Source organism: Caretta caretta, chromosome 8, assembly GCF_965140235.1.
Source record: "Caretta caretta isolate rCarCar2 chromosome 8, rCarCar1.hap1, whole genome shotgun sequence".
Taxonomy (NCBI): domain Eukaryota; kingdom Metazoa; phylum Chordata; order Testudines; family Cheloniidae; genus Caretta; species Caretta caretta.
Genome location: NC_134213.1, coordinates 104937724 through 104955143, shown reverse-complemented (window position 1 = coordinate 104955143; position 17420 = coordinate 104937724). Strand labels below are relative to the sequence as shown.

The window sequence follows — 17420 nt, the reverse complement described above, 5'->3', positions numbered from 1 at the left end:
GCTTGAGGTGACTCTGGGCCAATAACTGTTGACCACTTAAATACATTGTAAATATTACATTATTGCAGGGTTAAGTTGATTACTGTATGTTCTAAACCACGGTGCAGGTTACATGGTAATTGTTTGGATCAACTTAAGTGTAATTACGTAGCAATCTAGAAGAGCATGTAAGTGAAGTAAGTAGTTACACGTTTAGCCATTGTCCTCTATAAATCGCCATGTGATGAGAGACTAGTTACATGATTCGTACTAAATTGTTCAAATCTTTCCAACTAGTGTAATCCCATATAATTATTATTGCTGCCTTCCTTAATATTGGCTGTTGCTAATTAATGTACTTGTAGTGTTTAATTCATTATAGATAGGAAAGCTACTGTAGGTAGCAAAAATACATTTACAAAAGTAGTTGACGTCCCTTTCTAACATAGACTTATTACTGCTGGGATAATGATGCGTGGAACATCATTGCAAATGTAAGACTGTTGTAAAAATGGAAAAGAAGGCCCTAAATTTGTGTTCTGCTGTTAACATGGTTTATTAACACATTGGGAACATAACTTCAGGAATCAAAGGATCAGGGAAGTGTGCTCTATCACATTTATGAGCCTTAAGGTTTAAACAGTGGCAGGATTATATTAATATTGTAGTGTTCCATGAACTGTAAGACCCATTGAAATACACTGTCTGTTTTCTTCAGTAACTCTCAATATGAGAGTTATCAGTTCAGTTAGGATACCAAAATTTACAATAACAGCTAAATTTAAAAAATTTTAGATTCCTGGGCCTGATGACTCATCCCTTGGCTGACGAAGGCTAGGAGCTATGTGGAGGGAATGCTGTGCATCGCTCCTCAGTGACCGCTCCGGCCTATCAAACAGCAGTCTATTCTAGGCCTTGTCATCTCAGAGCAAGATCCCTTCAAATTGGGTGCCCTGGATAGCAACATTTGGGCCGGGGCCGGGGCCGGGGGGGGGGGGGGGGGGGATGAAAGGAGATACTTGATAAAGGATAGCCCCTTACCAAAAAAAAAAGGGAGGGGCAGTGCAAGATTGGCATATTCATGATGATTATGCTTCTGCTTACATTCTGTTTGGTCCTTATTGACTTTTTTGCTTCTGGCGGAGCCCACACAGTTGCTCCTCAAAGCTAGCTCTTTTGGTGAGATTTTATAATGTCCAGTTTTTACTACTTAATTAGAAAACAAAAAAAGCTGTTGGAGTTTGTCAAACATTAACCAGAAACTCACCTCAAACTTCTTATCTTAAGAGGCTTTTAATGGGCCCGGAGGCCTTATAGGATCACCTTTAGAAAAAGCTGATTCACCCAATTTGTCAGACGCACTGTCTTAATTAATATAAAAAAGTTTATATTAATATGACTGACACATTAACATTTGAAAAAAAAACCTACAGTATGTATATGATAACTAATTTTTAATTATGTTTTAAGGGTAAAATTTAAGCTTCATTGATATGAATGGAAGAATTAACATGTTTAGGTTTCCCAGTGCTGTGGTGTTCTTCTCTGAGAGTTGCTTCCATGCATTTCCACTTTTGGAAGCTAACGCTTCTAACATCAAGCTGTGAAACTGTATAAAAAAGCTGGATCCACAGGGTGGTGAAGGAACGCTCTCACACTAGGATGGTGTCATTAGCTCCATCCATAAGGTAGTGCACCCTCCCACCACCTCAGTTCCTTCACTGCCATCAGAGAGAGCTAAATGGAACTCTCCTGTGTCCATGATCTGGTTATCTTGTCATCATCTTATTGTTAGTTATAATTAGATAGTTGGGGCCACTTGTCTTGGATTATCCCGCAGGCTATATCCGGTTTCAAAAATTGTAAGGGGTTCAGAAACTGAGCATCCTGCTCAAACACACGTTTGTCTGCAAGTGGCTCATGTAGTGTCTCAGCACACAATTTGCCATGCAGTCACTCCTTGGATGTGGAACGACAGACAAGATCGCAGGAGCACTTGGCTTCCGTCAGCATTCATCTAGACCATCCTAACACTCCTTTGGTAGTTTCAAGACCTATTTCTTTACTGAGGTCTTCTATAAAGAGAACTCAGATACATTCTGTCACCTCATTTTGGCATGAAATCAGTCTTCCTCAGACAAATATCTTTTGGAACTGAGCTTCCCACAGTGCACCACAGACTCCATGAAAACAGACTGCTCCACCTCCATGGTTTACATTGGCATTGAAAACCCCCTCAGTGCAGTCAGTTGATACCATGAGGGAGAGACAAACTTCCTGATCTCCTTGTGACCCTGTTGCAGGGAAGAGAAAGCTTTCTGATTTGCAATGGGAGTCTAAGAAGAAAAAGAAGAGGAGGCATCGTTCCCCTTCTCCTCCAACAATGCATGCCATCGTTGGAGACAACTTACCAACCTCAATGCTCCCTTTACATGCACCTCTCCTCAACTTGAGGCTAGATACCTTACCAGTGCACCTTCATCCAACATCATCCAGTTCCCCTCTCTTGACTGGGACACCTCCCTGAAAGCTTTTGGCTGTGCTTGTGCTTCTTGACTCTGTGCAGTAATATTCATCACTGGTATTGAGCCAAAACATCTTGAGCACAGGATCCCCTGGGAACAGACCACGTAAGCTTCACTGACTTGCTCCAGAGAACCTAGTCAGCTTACTTCACCAAAAGCTTCATCTGCCTGGGAAGACCTTATTCAGGGACCCCTTCTCCTGTTAAGGTGGCCCTGAATTCAGGAGTCAGTGAAGGCTTTGCTTGATGCCACCAAAACCCGCATGGCACCACCTTCGACACTGGCAATAATGTTGACATCAGTGCTTCTCCTGGCACCAGAAGTACCCCTTTGGAGATGTGAGCTTTCCTGGTACCAGTCTTCTCTCCAGCATCTTCAAAGGCACCCATGTTTATATCCCTTATATCCCTTATGAATCGTTTTATCATATTGAAAGTAACTTTGGAAGTTTATATAGATAGGGCTAAACTTTTTTGAACCCTTTTAAATTCTTGGCCTTGGTGATATTTCATGGCAGTGAGTTCCATAGGTTAATCATGCATTGTATTTGATAAAAAGGGAACATTTAAAAAAAATTTAAAATGTGTTGCCTTTCAATTTCACTGACCATCCCCTGGATCTCCTATTATGAGAAAAGGTAAAATCGGGTGTTCCTATTTGCCCTCCATACCATTCATTATTTTACCTCTAGCATGCCTTCTGTCTAAGCAAAGCAATTTGAATCTTTCAATCTTTCTTTGTATGGAAAGTCTTCCCATGCTTTTAATAATTTGTATTGCTTTTGTCTAAGCAATTTCTATTTCTGCTCTATCCTTTCTAAGATAAGTTGACCAAAATTGAACACACTTCTCCAGAAGACGATGTTCAATTGATTCATTTTATTTTTAGTATTTTTTCATCCTGTTCTTTATGTATCCTAACATTTTGTTTCCTTTCTTGACTGGTGTGCTGCATGTTGAGCAGAGATTTTCTTTGATCTGACCACAAATGCCAAGTCTTTTTCCTGAGTTGTTACAGTTAATTTAGTAGTTTTAGTAGTTCAAATGATTCCATCCAATGGAAATTACCTTGTGTTTGTCAATATTTATCTGCCATTCTGCTAGCCATTCACCTTGTTTATTTAGATCGCTCTAAAGTATTTCAGTCCTCTCCAGTCTCGACTACCTAAATAACTGTCTAATCTGTAAACTTTTCCACTTCACTATTGATCCCCGTTTCTAGATGATTAATAAATATATTAAGAATTACTGATCCTATGGCCACACCACTGTTAACGTTTTGCCATGTTGAAAGTTGACCACTTATTCTTACTCTACTTTCTGTCTAATCTAACCTTTACCTCTCCCCGTGAGACTACTTAGTTTTCATAAGTCACTTGTGACTTTGTCAAGGGCTTTTGGAAAGTTCAGATAAATTTTTGTTGACTGGTTCCCCTTTTTCCAAAATTTTGTTAACATGCTCAAATAATTCTAATATATTAAAGAGGTCTGGTTTCTGTCCTAGTACAAATCTCTTGGAGAAAACTAATTCTTGTTTCCCCAGAAATTTGTGTTAGAATCAGTTATTTTCTCTGCTAACAATCTTGACTTGTTAGAAGTAATATATTAAATCATATTGCATGTTCATAAGAAACAAATAGCAGGGCAACAAAACGTTAGTCTGAATTGTATGCCACAATCTAAAACCAGCTGCAAATAATTTTCATCCATGGACTAAAAATAATATGGGGCTTATGTAAAATAAATACAATAAACAAAAAAAAAGTAACATGCCAGATTTCATATAAATAATATTATGCTTATGGCAAACTCAGAAATGGGCTTGCAAAGCATTCTGCAAAAAACTCTGCATGCACCGATTCGGGCCAGCCGTCCTGTTTGTTCCCAGAACTTTGGCAACAGGAGTATTGCTGTGAAATAGCTGTAATCTAGAAAAGTTGTTTTTTATTCTAACTTGCACTGGGGCACTCCAGGTATACCACTTTGCCTCAGAATTTCCTTACTCAGTGGTATCACAGCAATTGTCCGTTCAAACTGGAACAGAATTTACCAGCTGCATGGTTGTGATTAGGCAGCAAGTGATTCTTGAATAAATATTCACGAGTAAATCTTAAATTTCACATCTAATTTTCTGTACTTTTTTCCTTGCGATATACTCCCACATCCTCTAAAACATTACCTAGTCGTGGTCTTAGCTTAGTATTCTGTCTTCTTTCTCTGCCCTGTTTTTGTTTTTTGCAGTGTGTGTATTTGATCATCCACAACAAAGGCACAGAAACAAAGAATGATGTAGTATTAAGTTTGAAATATAACATGGCTTCCAACAGCTATACACAATAGGTCTGTCAAATGCTACTCAAGGCACTTGTATCCAGTGTCTCTGTTGTGTCTCTTTAACACTGCACATCTTGCTTTCTGAGAGTTTGAACGTGTAAGTGGTATGTGAATTCTCTAGATAATGTTCTTTCATATAATCTTGTATGTTGGTAAAATTCACAATTTAGGGGACCGATCCTGCTCCTATTGAAATATTACTTGGTTATTGACTTCACAGGAAACAGGATCAGGCCTCAAGGATTTTTATTTTATGCACATATGTCTCTGTGGATTTATAACATTCTCTTTGTTCCTGTTAAAATTCTTTTTAGTATCAATGACAAAAGATTAAGGCATATGTTTTTAATGGTTTCCTGAGCAAACTGAGTTTAGAAAGGTGGTGTTATGCATACATCCTCATTAGATCTTCTCTCTCTGAAAGGGGTGAGACAGAAAAGATCATAGGTTTGAACTCCTCTGCATTTTTCTAATAAATGCAGCTGTCAAATTGAGAGAAAAATGACATATTAGGAAATATTTCGCTTTCATTTAGTCCCTTCTGCACCACAGGTTTCTAAGGCTTCATTTATCAATAGAAGTGTCACTCCCGGGAATAGCTGCATATTTGCCATTTTTCAATTTATACAGATTCACGAATATGTATTTTGAAAGGCAGAAATCCAGATACCTGTGTTGGCGAGATGTGCCACTTAAGGTCTGTTGGAACGTAATTTCACAAAGGGGGAAGTGAAACTGAGGTAGTTTTTCATTCTGCTAGTGACCTTAAAGGGACAGATATTATTCTCCTAATGTCTGCTCTGCTGAAATGGAAAACTCACAGACAATAAACAAGTCACCCCCCATTGACCCTCACAGAACACAGAGAGAAGAACCTCCTACCCTTCTATATTAAAATGTTATGCATGCACACGAAGTTTCACCACTTTGAAAGAAAATAATGCATTACCTTGTGAAGCTTGGCTTTCTAATATTGAATGTGAAATTATATTATACAGTATATTTGACTAAAGCTGCTGCATCTCAAATAGATGCCATGTCAATAAAGATATTAGAACTAACTTTATTCACGATATTAAAATTCCTTTACAATTCCCCCACGCTGGATTCAGTTAGCTGAATGGTTCTGGTTTTTCTTTTTGCCTGGTAATCTGTCTCCAAGGTGTTATAAAATAACCTGTTTTGTCTGCCTGATAGCCTTTGGTTAGTCAGTTATCTACGTAATTACTTCTGTAATTTCCCAGACTAAAGCTCAACATAAAATGCTATAGTGCAATATATTACATCACAATCTTGCCATAGTGAATTAGACATTTAATTTGACATGTTATATTGGGAGGATTTGTTTTCAATGGTAATTTGGAAGTTGATCAGAGTTTATCGCTGCCTTTTGTGTGCTCTGTCATTCTGGATAGAGAGAGGGGATATTCATCAGCAGCTGGGCCGGAGGATGGGGGAAAGGGGTGGAGGTGTGTGTGGCAGGGAAGCTACCAGTGCACAAGAAAGTGAGAATTAAGAGGGGTTGAGGGGAGGAGTTTTCTTTTTTGGTAAAATAGAAAGCTTTTGCAGAAGAAAGATGGGGACTCACTGTGTATTTCAGAATTGTCAAGAACATAACCAAGGGGCTCTCAAGGAAAACACTGAATAATATTCAGTGACATTTTTGTCTACACAGCATGTTTTTTCTATATTTCTATCCCTCTTTTTATATTATTAAAGGCATCTTGGGAAAAAAAAGAGGATTTTTGTTCTTATGGCCCTGATCCTGCAAACTCTTACATCTTGAACCTGAGAATCAACACATTTGGTTAATTGGATTTTAATGTGCTACTTGTAGCAGTGAAGGTAAGCATGCGCACAAGTGTTTTTAGGATCATGGCCAAAGACTCAACCATATTCCTGTGGCTTATGCCCCACTGAAGTCATGAAGAAAGGATGATGATTTCAAGTGGGGAACAGAATCAGGTATAGATGAAGTGGTAAGAAATAAATGTCGTATTTTGACTCAAACATGTTTTGTAATGAGATGGAAGAATAAATATAGAAAATGAGACCTATAGAGGAACTTAAGAACATAAGAATGGCCATACTGGGTCAGACCATTGGTTCATCTAGCCCAGTATCCTGTCTTCCAATAGTTGCCATACCAGATGCTTCAGAGAGAATTTAGGGTGATCCATTCCCTGTTGTCCAGTCCCAGCTTCTGGCAGTCGGAAATTTAGGGACATCCAGAGTATGGGGTTGTGTCCCTGACCATCTTGGCTAATAGCCATTGATGGCCCCATCCTTCATGAACTTATCTAATTCTTTTTTGCACCCAGTTATATTTTTGGGCTTTACAACATCTCCTGGTCACGAGTTGCATGGGTTGACTGTGTGTTGTGTGAAAAAGCACTTCCTTATGTTTGTTTTAACTTGCTCCTAAATTCTCTTTATATTTTTAAAAGTTCTTTCTATGGTGTTAATAGCTCTTTACATTTAAATGTAATTAAACTTCACTTTATTACAGTTCATACATTTATATATCTCAATCAGTGTATATTTCATCATTTGAAATAAAATTTCTCTAAGATATTCGGCATTCATATTAATAGGCATATTGTCTTCAGGAAGAATTTCAAAGGAAATATTATGCTTTGACTGATTAACTGTAGAATGTCCCAATCTGTTTTTATTTTCCTCTCTAAAATAACTGTTCTCTGGCAATTGATTTGGACTGAAGTATATTTACTCAGTAACAAGTGTCATACCTTAATAAAAGCAGGACACAATGTAATTCATGACACTTTGATGGTAGTGTCTCAAAAGTAAGAGATTGTTCTTGCTTCCTTCCATGAATTAAGAGAGTAACATTTCCTATGTTGCATTGAAAACATGCTGTTCCCAGGACAATGTTTTTGCCTTTAAATAGCTTTGCTACAGAGTAGTAGCTCTAAAAAATGCAGGGTTTCAGATATATTTGTTCCTTTCAGAGAAACACATTTCACCCATCATAAGAAACATTTAAATGATCTGTTTGAGTTGATTTAGGAGAGAAATAATTGTATCTTTTAACATAGAGAATATATATTTAACAAGATGTATACTCTTAAATCATAAAAACAAATAACCATGTAATGTTTTATAATGGAAGTCACAGTTTATTTTGAAAATAAAAACAGTGAAACCAGAAAAATGAAGCCGTAGCATGCTGCAGGCAATCAGGTAACTGAGTGTGTAATTAATTTGTATCTGCATTACCTCATTCAGCCTTTGGCTCTTCTTAACCATGGAATGAGTCACAGCATTACACACCAACATCAGATGTGATGAAATGAGATGCAACTAATCTTTTGAATGTAACCAAGCTGTAATACAGACTTAGCTTCCGTCTGGATTTAGTGTCCTGTTTTCCAGTGTCTTCAAGAAGCTTGCTAACTTGTGAAAGTGTAATACATATTATTGTGTAATGTGTGCACTGAGTGGTGTTAATAAAAATAAATATATAATTTGGTGTGAATAACGTTGTAACTCCTAGTGTCTTGCTTCACTTTACAGTGTCCCCTTTTAACATTACAGACTCTGGAGGGAACTGAGCTCTCCTCCTTCAGGGTCTCTGAATGTTGCCAGGGAAGGCTAAATGAAAATGTGTGGTAATGTGGGAAATATGGAGGACCACACCACTGGGAACAGTACAACAGTTAAAATTGGATTTATAAACCTATGCATAAGTTTTAAATGTCAATATATTTGATGATGTCTTCACTTTGAAAAGAATTTGTATTCTTAATTGATGTTAAACTTCTAGTGAAGACAAGGCAGTTCGTAGTTTTCGACCTACTAACTCTTGTGAAAACTACAAATTGCCTTCTCTTCAGGAGGATTTTAACCTGAGTTAAGACCATTCCTTTTTTTTGTAGGGAAGACAAGGCCATGATAGCCATATCTGATCTGAGCAGCACACTGACAATGGCTGTTTGGGGTTTTTTTTTTACCATCAATGTAAAGCTTATGAATTATGAATATATTTTTTTCTCTTCAGTCCTGGTCGTTCCCCGATTTCCTTTGACAGTGAAATAGTAATGATGAATCATGTGTACAAAGAAAGGTTTCCGAAGGTAAGGACCAATGTATTGAACAATTTATTCAGTGAAAGTATTAAGCAACACCATTTAGAAATCAATTCATAAGCACTTACTTAAGAGAGATCCAGTTGCTTATATATAGTTTCTAAGCAGTGTAGTTTGTTCAGACTTTGCAGACATGCTCATCCTCTGTTTTTCACTTTAATCTCACAATTGAGAAAACAGAATTTATGTTGAGGACGGCTGATGGAAAACTTTAAAAAGCATCCTGGTTCATGATTGCTATGTATGTTTCCTATTTCCTGAATTCCTCTTCCCTTTCCCTATTTATAATAAAAAGGAATGTGCATGAAGATAGGAACTTTTTTGCTAAGAGCTCTTGCTCCCACTGCTTAATCCTGATTTAAAGTAATCACCTTTGTTTTGTTACATCGCAGTTGATTATGGTCAGGGTCCCTGTGTACTCTGCAACAATCTTGACCTAAATTATTCTTCAAGACCCTTGCATTCTGTGACACTCCAGTGCTGGAAGCTGGAAACTCTGCAGCAGTTTCAAATACATTTTAAAAATTAATTATATGTGAAAATAAATAATACAATCCTCAGTACTCCCTCTATAATTTAATTCTGTTTATTTTACAGTGATAAAAACTTTCTCATTTTTAATATGTTACAGAATTTTATATTGAAAATGCAGAATTGTATTTTGGAAACTTCACAGGATAAACCGGAGGTTTGGGCTGTTGTGTAGGTGACAATTGGGCCTTTTGGCATGTGGAAAGCAGTGGAAGGTAGTTTAGATTTTGAGATAATCACATTACTTGAATATTAAAATGATCAGCAGTGAAATAGTTTAACAATGGTTAAACTTAAATTTGCATAATCTGATTTCAAAGTTAACACCTCATTGAGATGAATGGAGCAGTTGTTATGAGCTGTGTGGAGTCTAGGAAACTTGGGACCTTCAAGTCTCTGCTATTGCAGCTGCCCCAATGATAGATGCTGCAGCAGAGACAGGACTTACATGCACATAATGGTAAAAGTAAAAACACCGGTATCTTGCCTATCCTACAGCTATCATTGGTGGATAATTTTTTTTATTGTAAACACTGTCACATTATGGGTGTCTCTGACATTTGGTGCTTTAATTGCCATTTTAATTTTTAGTCAATGATATGAAAAGTTTCTAAAACTGTGTAATAAATTTAATATTAGGATTCCCATTCTTTAAGCACAGCACAGGGATACAGAATCAGAGTTGAGGTTTTTATGGATCCTTAACACTGAATGTTCTGACTTTCAAAAACTTGGATTTTTTACTACATGATTCTAATTATGTTTAAGTTAATTTACATGTCATTACAACCAGAAAGCTTAGTTTGTAGTATTTTTTTCTGTGAATTCTAATATAACTGAGTTTCCTTGAACAGTCATACTTTTTGGCAATGAAAAAGTACATCAGTTAGCATCCTGTCTCTTCACATTTACATGTCAGGATAGCAAAATTTGAATAAGTTTAAGTCTTCTTTTTATTCTTTGCTTTTAGGCCACAGCACAGATGGAGGAACGGCTGGCTGAGTTTATTGCTTCTAATGCTCCAGAGAAAGTGCTGCAATTAGCAGATGGGGTCCTAAGCTTCATTTATCATCAGGTTATTGAGCTGTCCAGAGACTGCCTGGATAAATCACGTGAAGGACTTATTACTTCCCGGTACTTTTATGAGCTGCAGGAGAACTTGGAGAAACTCCTACAGGATGTAAGTGTGCTCAGAAAATATATAATATGTTGCTTTGATTAAATCTTTAACAATAAATAAAACCTTGAATTTTGGGAGAGCAAGTATGTTTCAATGGGTAGGACACCAGGTGCAGAGTTAGGAGACCAGTGTTAACATTAGAGTATGCCACTGATGTACCATGTATATTTGGGCAAATCATTTGATCCCTGTACTCCGATTTTACAAAAATCAAGAAATGTACATGAATGAGTTGACGGAGACTTCTCCCTTTAGTGAAAATTGGGCTCAACCAGGTAAAAGAAATTGCTTTACTTTCATGTACTTTAAGAATCTGGATGACTTATTAATGAGGATAATACCTTGAAGGAATAAAAACATCATAGTTTATAGTGTTGCTATAAATATTTTTTTCATAAAGGATTTTCTAAAGTTGAACTTTATTCATTTGTTTTTATAATTCTGCAGTGTATTTTGTAGCATTTAAAGTATTAACAAAAACACAGGATGATGCAAACTTTAATAAATGTTTATTGCACTTCAACTATTCAAACAAAATCGCTGTTTCCTATCAAATAAGAGAAATATTTGATAAAACTATCCCTAGAAGTTAATGTTTGTATGTCAGTGCAAATGCCTGTTTTACCTCTATGTAAGCTGGACTGGAATTTTGCTGATGCATTTTGATGGAGAGAACAAATTATAAGGATCAAAAGAATATGGCATAGCTGTCATGATGGGTTTGTCGATAGGTCTATTTGTTACCATAGTGTAGGTTTTGGCTTGGGAACAACTTACTAACTCTTGCTTCTTGGTTAGGGAGCAGTTGAGCTGGAATATTGTGGAGGTAGTGATGCCTGTAGTCTCCATATCTTGGAAGATCACAGGTGCTGCTGAGTGATGTAAGGAAGGGAGAGATGAGCTAAGTTAGTTGAAATACAATTAGTTCATTCTCGGTTGGGTTTTGTATATGTTCTGTGGAGCTGTATAGATATTTCCCTTAGCAGTTTGCGGATCCCATGGTGTGAATTCTAGCAATTTGTATACCGTTGCCATTCTTTCCAGGTAATAGAACTATACATGAGAAAATGGTGATCAAGATTAAAAAGGTTTCAGAGTGGTAGCCGTGTTAGTCTGTATCAGCGGGAAAAAAAAACAACAAAAAAAAGAGGAGGACTTGTGGCACCTTAGAGACTAACCAATTTATTTGGGCATAAGCTTTCGTGGGCTAAAACCCACTTCATCGGATGCACCCATAAATTTGTTAATCTCTAAGGTGCCACAAGTACTCCTCATTTTTTCTTTTTTTTTTTTTTTTTTTCAAGATTAAGAAGCTGTGCAACAGGAACCCTTACTCATATTAGCAACCTCCTTTTGAAGACAGAGCTCCTCTTGATATGTGTTGTAATTACTTGGGAGAGAAAACTTAAAAGTTTGTCTTCATAAAGATCTTCCATTACAAAGAGGAGAATTCTGACAACACAAGAGTCTAAGGGGATGCCTGGTGATGGTATCTGTGAGATTTTTTAAAATGTCACTTATTTATGTTAAAACTAACTACTATGAATATAACATTTCAGTGGTATGTTGATTTTTATAATGATCTTAAATATCGGGTTGTTTATCTTGTATTTTGCTTACACAATTTAGTCTAATTCATACTTTTTTCAATTAATGTTTCTTCTCTTAAGGGTATGCATTAATTACTAGGAGGTGCATTGGTGGTAAAGCCCTCAGAGATAACCATGTGACATTTGCAAGTAACAACAGTTAACCTTTTTTTTTTTTTTTTTTTCCTGAGGATGTAGCAAAGCAGAGGAGTGTGTTAATTATTTATTGGTAAGTGAATTTGTAGCATTCAGGAAAGTGACATGAAGACTAGTTATTAAATACTGTCCAGGAATGCCATTGCCAGTGAGTTCTCCTTCCTAGGGCTATGTGGCTGGATTGTCATTAAAAGAGTTCCCAGACACCATCTGAGATGCTTGTGTGTTTGGAAGTTTAGTTCAGCACAAAAGTAGGATGTGTCTTTATGGTCCAGGGCAAGTATCCCAAATTTCAATAGCAAATACAGGCTTTACTACAATCACAGCTAGTCTTGGTGTCATATTGTTTGCAAGCTATTGGCTCCATCACAATAGCTCCATACAGAGCCCTGGATATGATCAGATGAGCACACTTCCGAATGAGCTCTTTAGCCCTTCATGTGCATCTGAATGAGTCTAGAATTGGTGGACTTACAGAAACTTTTGTTGCTATATCCCTCTGTCAGGCTGCCCCTCAGGCGGTGTCAGAATGACAAGACCTGATAACCCACAGTGGAAAAAGCTGACCAGAGATTCCAGTCTGTAGGAATGGAGGGGTTGTATCTCACCAAAGAAGTTGTCCAGGAGTGATGGTCTTTAAAAGGAAATGTGAAAATTAGACTAGACTAGAAATGTGAGCAGCTCAAGCTTCCAGTGCAAGCTAAGCAACACCTCAGTGTGGGTCCAGTTAGACAATGCAACCATAGCTCTTTAGAGCAACTGACAAGGAGGCACAAGAAGCAAAGATTTCACTGAAGAGTTTCACCTACTGATGACTTCTGTATAAAAAAATCTATCAACCACTCGCATAGCTCAAGACCTAAGCGATGAGGCAGATGAGTTAACAGGCAACAGGTATACACAAGAAAATGGGAACTCAGTTTCAGTTTCAGCTATGTCTCTGGTGGGTAAATCCACAGCTAAGCTGTAAGTAAATCCACAGCTAAGTGCAGACACCACACTCAGTAGAGCAGAACTTTATCATGTCATATATATTTCCACACCTGTCCTCTTATAGGCAGGGTGTTCCAGAAGGTAGGTAAGATCCCAGGGGAAGCAAGCCTAAGGGGAAAAACAGTTTAAGAGAGTTAGCAGTTTTTTAGAGAGACATTAAGGATACAAGAGCAAACACTCCCAATGCGTAGGAAAGATAGGAAGTATTGCAAAAGACCACTGTGGCTTAACCAAGAGATCTTCAGTGATCTGAAACTCAAAAAGAGTCCTACAAAAAGTGGAAACTAGGTCAAATTACAAAGGCTGAATATAGACAAATAAACACAAGTATGTAGAGACAAAATTAGAAAGGCCAAGGCACAAAACGAGATTAAATAGCTATAGACATAAAGGGTAACAAGAAAACATTCTACAAATACATTAGAAGCAAGAGGAAGACCAAGAAAAAGTTAGGCCCATTATTCAGTGAGCGGGGCGGAAAACAATAACAGAAAATGTGGAAATGGCAGAAGTGCTAATTGACTTTTTTGTTTCAGTTTTTACCAGAAAGGTTAGTAGCAATTGGACATCTAACATAGTGAATGCCAGTGAAAATGAGGTAGGATCAGAGGCTAAAATATGGAAAGAAAAACTTAAAAATTACTTAGACAAGTTAGATGTCTTCAAGTCACCTGATGAAATACATCCTAGACTACTCAAGGAGCAGACTCAGGAGATATGAGTCATTAGTGATTATGTTTGAAAAGTCATGGAAGGCGGGAAGGATTATAGAGGACTGGAAAAGGGCAAATATAGTGCCAATCTATAAAAAGGGAAATAAGGACAACCCAGGGAATTACAGATGAGTCAGTGTAACTTCGTTACCTGGAAAGATAATGGAGCACATCATTAAGCAATCAATTTGGAGACACCTAGAAGATAATGAGATAAGTAACAGTCAATAGGGATTTGTCAAGAACCCTGGAAGCACTGGAATGCGTTACCTAGGGAGGTGGTGGAACCTCCTTCCTTTGAGGTTTTTAAGGTCAGGCTTGACAAAGTCCTGGCTGGGATGATTTCTTTGGGGATTGGTTCTGCTTTGAGCAGGGGGTTGGACGAGATGACCTCCTGAGGTCCCTTCCAACCCTGATAGTCTATGATTCTATGTCAGACCAACCTAATCACTTTCTTTGACAGAGTAACAAGCCTTGTGGATGGGGGGAAGCGATAGATGTGGTATAACTTAACTTTAGTAAGGCTTTTGATACTGTCTCATAAATATAAAGCATGACCTCCTCATAAACAAACTAAAGAAATACAGCCTAGATCAGTGGTTCTCAACCTAATTACCATTGTGGGCTGCATCAAATACTACTTGTACAGCCTTGAGGATGTCACATGGGCCACAGCTGTGTGCTGATTGGTCCGCAAGCGGCCCATAGGCCGCAGGTTGAGAACCACTGGGCTAGATGAAGCTACTATAAGGTGGGCGCATAACTGGTGGGAAAATCATTCCCAGAGACTAGTTATCAGTGGCTCACAGTCAAGCTGGAAGGGTGTATAGAGTTGGGAACAGTTCTGGGTCCAATTCTGTTCAATATCTTCATCAGTGATTTAGATAATGATATAGAGAGTACACTTATTAAGTTTACGAATGATACCAAACTGGGAGGAGTTGCAAGTACTTTGGAGGATAGGATTAAAATTCAAAATGATCTGGACAAACTGGAGAAACGGTGCAAAGTAAATAGGATGAAATTGAATAGGGACAAATGCAAAGTACACCACTTTGGAAGGAACAATCAGTTGCACACATACAAAATGGGAAATGACTGCCTAGGAAGGAGTACTGCAGAAAGGGATCTGGGGATCATAGTGGACCACAAACTAAATATGAGTCAAAAGTGTAGCACTGTTGCAAGAAAAACAAACATAATTCTGGGATGTATAATGGGAGTTTTGTAAGCAGGACACGAGAAGAAATTCTTCAGTTCTACTCTGTGCTGATTACGCCTCAACTGGAGTATTGTGTCTAGTTCTGGATGCCACATTTCAGGAAAGATGGGGACAAATTGGAGGAAGTCCAGGAAAGAGCAACAAAATTATTAAAAAGAAAAGGAGTACTTGTTATTAAAAAGAAAAGGAGTACTTGTGGCACCTTAGAGACTAACCAATTTATTTGAGCATGAGCTGTAGCTCACGAAAGCTCATGCTCAAATAAATTGGTTAGTCTCTAAGGTGCCACAAGTACTCCTTTTCTTTTTGCGAATACAGACTAACACGGCTGTTCCTCTGAAACCTAAAATTATTAAAGGTCTAGAAAGCCTGACCTATGAGGGAAGACTGAAAAAATTGGGTTAGTTTAGTCTGGAGAAGAGAAGACTGAGAAGGGACAAAAGTTTTCAAGTACATAAAAGGTTGTTACAAGGAAGAGGGAGGAAAAAAATTGTTGTTCTTAACTTCTGAGGATAGGACAAGAAGTAATGGACTTAAATTGCAGGAAGGGAGGTTTAGGTTGGACATTAGGAAAAACTTCCTAACTGTCAGGGTGGTTAAGCACTCGAATAAATTGCCTAGGGAGGTTGTGGAATCTCCATCATTGGAGATTTTTAAGAGCAGGTTAGACTGGACTGATGACCTTTCAAGATCCCTTCCAGTTCTATGATTCTGTGATTACCAGGTCCTCAAGGAATTGTATCATGATGACTGCAGAGTGGCTGAGGTTCTGTTGGTATCCCAGAGCTGGTGAACTTGTCAATGGATGCATTATTTCACTTCCTAATAGCAGTGATTTCTGAATCAGGGACTTCTTATTCCTAAGGATGCATCTTGCTTCAGGTTTATGCCTTAGTTCTTGAAAGGGATAACCTCGAGAGAGGGCCTTGGCGACAAGTCGTCGTAACCAGGATGTATTCTTTCAAACAGTCAACCTCCATGAAGACATGCTACTACTACCGCCACTGCCAGCACTTCCTCCTCCTCCTCTTAATTTTACTGTGGTAGCACTAAGAGAGCCAATCATAGACCAGGACCCTATGTGAGCATACGGAAACCTTTGCTGTCTGATACATTAAACTCAAATATCAATCCTACACTTCTCTGGGCAAGAGAGACCCTGTAGTACTCAAACGGTGGACTGGATTTGGGAATTAATGCCATCGCTTATCAACTCTTTAGCAATGGTGGTATTCTGCAGCGATGTCAACAACATGCCACTCAGAGTTCAGTCAGATATCAATAGATGTCACAAGGAAGTTCATAGATTCCAAGGCCAGAAGGGACCATTGTGATCATGTACTCTGATCTGTCATATAACACAGGACACCGACCTTCCCCAAAATAATTCTTAGAGCAGATCTTTTAGAAAAATATCCAGTCTTGATTTTAAAATTGCCAGTTGATAATTGAAACCAAATATCAAACCTCTTGTATGCTCTCACTTGGCCTAGTTTTTAAGCTATTTAAAAGGGTATCGCTTCATTGACCATCAAAGTACTATTTCTGGTGGCATGCTGCTGGGCTAGGATATCTGGAATGCAGCATAATCTCCCAAGGAAAGTGGAGAAGCTCCATCAGTTGGATCTTTTACGTCTAGATCCAACAAATACACTCGAAAATGTTCAGTGGGGACCAATCCAGCATTGTCAGGGAGAGGGATTGAAGATGTAATAGGTTCTTTCCATCTCTGTCTTCTCTGATTGAATGAGACTATTTTTTATATTTAGAGGGTTTTTTTAATGGTGAATTTAAAAGCCCTATTGTGAGTCTCTTTTCTCTTATGGAAACAAGACCTACCCTTTGCTGTAACATCTGAAAGGACATTCCTAGGGTTCCCTTCTAGCAACAGCACTGGGGAGGAAATGAAAGGCAGCCCAGCTCCTGCAGTCAGCTGGGCATGAGGATCATGATCCAGCATCCCCCACCTGCATAATTCTGAGGTAGTTTGCTAAAAAGAAGAGCAGAGAGAAAGAATGGGCAAACTCTCCTCACCCCCAGCAAAAAAACAAAAAAACCCATCCTCATTTTGGAGAAAGGAAGCAGACACC

The 17420-nt window shown here is 38.1% G+C and overlaps 1 protein-coding gene across 12 annotated transcripts in view; it reads left to right on the top strand.

The window, feature by feature from the left end:
* Nucleotides 1-17420, top strand: part of MAST2 (microtubule associated serine/threonine kinase 2) — a 391471-nt gene that overhangs the window by 322511 nt on the left and 51540 nt on the right. For all 12 annotated transcript variants that reach the window (XM_048862155.2, XM_048862154.2, XM_048862150.2 and 9 more), the window contains 2 exons: nucleotides 8859-8934; nucleotides 10448-10657. In XM_048862155.2, the coding sequence (XP_048718112.2) occupies nucleotides 8859-8934; nucleotides 10448-10657 (286 nt within the window). The remainder of the gene's footprint in view (nucleotides 1-8858; nucleotides 8935-10447; nucleotides 10658-17420) is intronic.